Raw genomic sequence first — 6766 nt, forward strand, 5'->3', positions numbered from 1 at the left:
TAATAATTGTTGATTCTATTTATCGTTTTTCTTTCTTTTTTTTTGTTCTGAGGTATGACAGGAAGTGATGTGGATCAGTCCTCTTCCTATAAGTAGGTGCCTTTGAAAGAACCAGCAGGGATTTTTGGCCTATATGGTTTTTACCAGAGCAATTGTTGGCAAAAATAGAAAATAAACCATCCAGAACCATCATAAAGACTGGACATTGAAACTTATTTTTGCCTGTGTATAGAAACTTCCCCCAGTGCCTTAATAGTGGCTTAATTGGATCTTTAATTGGATGCTTGGCAAACAATCAACACTAAACAAAAGTATTCATCCAGAAATCATATTTTGGATAAATATTGAAGAGAAAATCTGATTTTTCCACCAATATTGTACAAATATGTGACTGAAATAGTAGCTAAAGGGTTAAAGCTCAATTGGAGCTGCGCGTCCCCGCTGCGGTGCTGATGCGGGCCCTTCATGCGCGCCGCAGCAGCGCACAGGAGCGCGCTCCGTTCTCAGCGGTCCAGGGCGATGCGGCTGTCCTAACAGAGCAGATCCTCCCCCCCTCTGCTGCTCCTCGCATTCCTCCTCCTGTTGGGAGAAGCGCTCAGATGAGGAGCAGGAGGCGCGCAGACACCGAGCCGTGAGCTCCGCATTGGGACGCAGCGCTGCGGCCATGACGCAGATGAAGAAGCTCTGTTTAAGCTGGAAACTTCATGGAAACCAGGAGATGATGCGTTAAAGTTTGCTGACCTGTCCATGACGCGCGGCGCTCCCAGGGGCCCCTGACTCCTCTCCTGTGTTTTTCTATATTAGAATAGGAAGGTGCGCAGCCATGGATGCAGCAGAGTGCGGAGTGAAGGTGATGTGCCGCTTCAGGCCCCTGAATGAGGCTGAAATCAACAGAGGAGACAAGTACATCCCCAAGTTTAAGGAGGACGACACCGTGGTGATCACTGTAAGTGTGACTCATTGTGCTGCTGATGCAGAGGAAAAGGTGCGCAACACCTAGAGCTAGTAGCCTAGAGCTTTAGACATAGAATAGATTTAGTTTCATTCACAGAAATCTGCAGTCAACTCGAATGATGCTGAAGTTAATAAAGAAAATGTGTTTATCAAACTAATATTAGGTTTCCCTTTTTTTTTTTTTTTTTTATACATAGGGGCCCTTCAGGGGCGGAGCTAGATGGGGGGCCAGGGGTGGCCACCCTTAAGGGCTGGTTATCCTCCTGCAGCGGTGTGTTGCAGTGAGCTTGATGCAGACATTTTTGATTTATGCTCAATATTGAAGCGTGGTCTGTGCTACACGCTGTGGGTCTAGATACAGCCGAGGCGGTGAGGAAGTCGGGGCGAGTTTAGTCGGACATTGGACGGACATGATGGCGAAAAAAAAGCGGGGATCAAGGTGGAAAAAGGGTCCCAGCGTTCTCACGCACCTCGATCTTCTAGCTGGTCAAACTTAATGACTTGTTTTCCGCAATTGCGGGCATAAAATCAAAACAAGCCGGCCTATAGTCTGCGGCACTGTCTGCGGTCAGTTACAGTTTGGGAGGGTGTCTGTGGAGGGGGAGGTGACAGCTTTTTGTTCATTGCGACACCTACGCAGAAGACCTAGTTTCAAAGTATAAATCAGCCTTTAGCCAATCATTGGCCACGCCTACCATTTTTTTCCCCCTAAAGGCTGCTTTATACTTCGAAACAAGGTCATCTGCGTAGGTGTCGCAGTGAAAAAAAAGACGTCCCCGCCCCCTCCGCAGATACTCTGCTACATCTCTCCCAAATTTTAACTGACCGCAGACAGTGCTGCAGCTAGGAGGCCGGCTTGTTTTGTTTTTATGACCGCATTTGCGGAAAACGACTCGTGAAGTTGGACCAGCTAGAAGATCCAGGTGCGCGAGAACGCTGGGACCCTTTTTCCACCTGGATCCACGCTCTTTTTCGCTCTCCTGTCCCTCCGTCGTCGCACTAAACTCGCCCCCACTTCCTCACCGCCTCGGCCGTATCTAGACCCACAGCGTGTAGCACAGACCACGCTTAAATACTGAGCATAAATCAAAAATGTCTGCATCAAGCTCACTGCAACACACTGCTGTAAGAATATAACCAGCCCTTAATACAGATGATAGCAGCAGTCAGAACTACATTTTGAGTTATATGGAGTAAAGATTAAGTAAATTCAGTGAAATCATAGATAACTATTTTAATAAAAAACGCATTAAATAATCAATTTATGTTGATATTAGTTTTTGTAAATATACATTTTTGGCAGAACGATTATTGATAAAATTAGTTAAGTAATACAACGGAAAGAACTCAAACCTCAAAGAATTGTATCCACTATACCTTTTATCTAGGAAGCACAAATGTTTAAATATACTCGTCCATTTGTTAGCAAAGGCTCTAGGAAAGGATAGTTTGTCTTTATTTTGAAAATATGGATGTTTTACTCATTAATTTTCCTGTTGGAACAGTGTAGATTGATTGGTTATTGCCTGGCCACCCTTATAAACATTTTTTTTGTCTGCGCCTCTGGGGCCCTTAAACCTCATGGTGAAAGATTGTGTAAATAAAAGCTAAAAACTAAATATTTTATAGAGTTAATTGGATTCTTTTATTTGGTATAAAATGATCTTCATCCAATTCAAATGTCTTCATTTTAGATACAGTGAAGGAAAAGAAAAGGTGTTAGTCTATATTTTCTAATATTAATCCTAAACAAAAGTAGGCTGTCTTTAAAATTGATGGCTCCATTTGAAAATATTGACATTTTATCAACATATTTTATTTATTTAATTAATTTAGAATATTTGATGATGATCTAGCAGAGGAAGTAAAGTAGATAAGATATTTAAAACAGTAGCAATAGCAGAAAGTTAATCACAAATCATAATGTTGCCCCTGCTATGCATGACAGTAAAGATGGTGTTTTTTCAGCTCACGCTCTGCGTTTCTGTTCTCCATCATTGCACCTTGTTTCAAACCTTGAATAATTTAGATATTTAGTGAAAAAACAAGGGTGGGGATCATGCAGTCTACCAGGTCTGAACCGCATCCCTCAGGAGCTGCATGGTGGAAAGCTACAGGACAATCTGTGGGTGATAAACCCTATTGCTTGCTTCCTTCTCTTTTTTGATATGACTTGTTGATAATCAGGTTTTATTTAACATATAAAGAGGTAATTATAAATTTAGAAATTTGCTTTTAACGTCATTAGGAGCCTGTTTTGGTCTAAGAACAAGACAAGAAAGGGTCACGATCAGTAGGATTTGGTCCAAGCCTTGATCGCTAACATGTTTAACCCATTTATAGAGCAAGTTACAGTTTTTGATCACTTACATACCCCTTTCAAATGAGGTCTAGAAGCACAAGATCTATATCCAGCCATTCCGCAAAGATCCTGCTTCATGGCTGTACATCTTATTTTGGCATTAGATGAGCCCTTGAATGATATATTACCTACTGGAAATTAAGCTGGGAAAAGTTAAGTCAAGAGAAAAAGGTAAAAGGCTAATTGAAAAGTTAAAAAGTAATGTTACTAAGCCTAGTTAACGTTTATATTTAGGTTTATAAATTAAAAAATGTAAGTGCCAGTATCAGCTTTAATGCCTCTAAGGTTATGTTGGATCTAACAAAATGTGTTTCTTTCAATCAATTTCTTAGAGGTTATTTTTCTTAATATATTCGGGGAAGTTGGCATTTCTTGTTATTACATTGACAATCATTTTTGACATCAGAATCTCCATATTTTTTCAAAGTTACAAAGGAAATAAGTTCTTTTCCTGGATTCCAATAACGCTATTGGCTTGAAATTTGGATTTTCAAAGTATTTCACCAAGCACCCTTTAAAGGGTTAAGGAAAATTACATCAGTTGTATAGAAGAAAAAATAAACGGTTTATATCAGTTTGATGGGTTTGGAAATAAATGTCGGAACTTTTTCTTAGAAAAACAATTAAGAATGCAAGAGAAACATTCATTATTTAAATACAAAAATGGCTTTATGCTTAATTCTTAGTTATCTTAAATAGAAATGTAAAAATGGCAGGCAGAAATAAATAGCGGCGAAGAAATAACTAGGGTAAAAAAAAATACAAAGGAAGAATATTATAACATGCACATAAATAAATACTTAAAAATATAAGTAATTAAAAAATAAAGTTGAAGATTATAAAGGACAAAAAAAGAAATAAGGCAAATAGATAGAGAAGCTAATTAAAAGAGTTATATACATTTATGTCTCACTGTATAAATTATTTTCTACTTACATTTATTTGTTTATTGTATTTTTGGTGGCAATTAATTGTATGCTTATTTATTTATTGAGCATTTTTTTATTTCTGTATTTATTTTTAAATATGGCAGAGTTGGTCCTCCATATAATCCAGCTTCTCTGAGTGTTTATACTATTTTTTTGACAGCAGATCCATCTTCTCTTAGCAGATTGGACATAATTTAGTTTTTGTATCGTCGTAAAAACTCTTCCCATTGATGCTTTTACATCCTGAACCTGCAGAGCAACCTTCAATTCAGTAATTTTTGTCCCAATTGTAACCCTAAAACTGTTGTTTATCCTTTAATCCTGGATTGCTTTAGATATTGATGCCATATCTGAAAGAAAAATGTTTTCATTCTGTTTATTATCTTTTCAATAGGATTTGATTTCTCCAGATTTAAAAATGGATTAATCGATATATTGAAATAATCATCAACTAATTTAGTAATCGATTAAACGTCAACTGGAGAATCGAAAAGTTTGAATTTCACCTGGCTGAATTTCTGTAAAAAGTCTTCTTTAAGGAATCTTTCACTATCCAATTAATCGAAAAAAATAATCAACAGAATAATTGATTTGCAAAATAATGGTTGGTTGCAGCCCTACTGCAGTAGAACTGAACCAACCCAGCATCATGTGACCAAACTGCATGAATCTGCTTCCTGCCATCAATCATAAATGCACCACCAGCATACAGACAGCGTTGCTATCAGGGGTTTCTCTGCTTTATTTTAACTCTGTAGGACGGTCGGAGTGCCGCTGCAGCTGCTTTCTAAATGCTGAGAGCAGCTGTTTGCACAAATGAGGAGTTTACCCCTGAGATAAAGAGTCAGGAGTTGGATTATAGCTAAGGCAGCGAGGAATGCTCTCATCAGAAAGCCCTATAAGTGTATTAAACATCAGCTCTTTCTATGTATATATAGTCAATGCTTCGTAGAGATTTAAATGCTCTGTGTTTAACTGTTTCTAGAAGTTCATAAAGAATCTGTTGGTTTCCTATAATTGTAGAAATGTGCAGGAAAAGGGCCAATGTTTGACCTCATGTTGGATCCTGATCTGTTCAATTCTTAAAACAGGGGAAACCATACGTGTTCGACCGCGTGCTGCCGCCAAACACCACGCAGGAGCAAGTCTACGAGCAGTGCGCCAAGCAGATAGTCAAAGGTACGCTGGAGAGAATGAACATGTATTACATGTAGGATTGATCTGTATTATGAAATACAACTGTTAGGTTTATTCAATGATGATCATAAAATTAGTGTGTGTTTATGAAACATTTGTGCGAGGGGATGCTCCACTCCTGTGTCATGACCATCCTGCCTTGTCATTCTGATGGAGCATTCTGTCTTTATGAACTGATCAATTGTTCTGTCAGAACAAAACTCTGTTTGTAACCATGCGTCATGTTCTGTTAATAAAACGCTCTGCGGAGGAGATCCAGGGGGAGACGGTGTGTTTGAGTCTGGGGTTCAACTATCTCTCCTTCTGCAGAAATTGTATCCTTTACTGTGTATTTCAGTTCTTCTTTTGCAAAAACCTACATTTTATGAACCCAACAGCAACCGTTTCTATTTTTACAATTCTTCAAATCTTTCTAATTGAGCCTGTAAAAAGGTGTTGGCATTGAATCAATATTGAATATTGATGAAAAAGCCAACAAAAAAGTTTAATGTTTATCTATCGGTATGATTCTTCATGTCTCTTGGTGAAATATATTCTATCAATTGGATAAGGTAGAAATATTTAGAAAAAAACAGCATTTTAAGGTATTTAGAAAAAAGGAATGATAGCAATGTTGTATACTTTTACAAATTAAGCAGGGTAAACAGTTTTTTTTCCCAAGATTTAAAGTCAATTTGTAGCTTATATAGTAGTAAGTAGGACTCTTTAGTCTAGTTGGCATTCCTTTGTTTGAAACTTTCATTCAGTAAGATGTATTTTGATCAAGATTTTTTTAAATATATTTTTCTTCTTAGTTTTTGAAAAATGATATTTAGCTGAGAGTCAGTTTGAGCATTTCTTTAAAGATCTTTCTGGGACTTTCCTGGAAAGTTCCAGAGATTTTTTTTTCTGAAAAGTTTAAGGATTTACTGAATAATTTATTATTTAATTACTGGTAAAGTATCAGGAAATGACCAAATAAATTCTACTAAAGCTTCAGCAAAGATACTTGGTAAGATCTACGGAGCCCCTAAAGGGACATGGAGGGGAAAAAAAACACTTTTGCGAGATCCCCCAAAACTTTTGTGAGAGCTCGCAAAAAATAAACTTTTGCGAGATCCCACAATACTTTTGCAAGACCTCGCAAAAGTATTGCGGGATCTCGATCTCGCAAAAGTATTGCGGGATCTCGGAAAAGTATTGCGATATCTCACAAAAAAAAAACTTTTGCGAGATCCCGCAATACATTTTGCGAAATCTCACAAAACTATTGCGGGATCTCGCAAAAGTATTGCAGGATCTCGCAAAAGTTCTTTTTTTCCACTCCATGTCCCTTTAGGGGCTC

General features: G+C 37.9%; 1 protein-coding gene across 1 annotated transcript in view; it reads left to right on the top strand.

The window, feature by feature from the left end:
• The first annotated feature begins 570 nt into the window (after nucleotides 1–570).
• Nucleotides 571–6766, top strand: part of LOC107082811 — a 23119-nt gene continuing 16923 nt past the window's right edge. Inside the window, exons 1-2 of the mRNA XM_015371679.1 lie at nucleotides 571–946; nucleotides 5337–5424. Of these exons, the coding sequence (XP_015227165.1) occupies nucleotides 824–946; nucleotides 5337–5424 (211 nt within the window). The 5' untranslated portion in view covers nucleotides 571–823. The remainder of the gene's footprint in view (nucleotides 947–5336; nucleotides 5425–6766) is intronic.

The sequence above is a fragment of the Cyprinodon variegatus genome, unplaced genomic scaffold (assembly GCF_000732505.1).
Source record: "Cyprinodon variegatus isolate N-32 unplaced genomic scaffold, C_variegatus-1.0 Scaffold63, whole genome shotgun sequence".
NCBI lineage: Eukaryota > Metazoa > Chordata > Actinopteri > Cyprinodontiformes > Cyprinodontidae > Cyprinodon > Cyprinodon variegatus.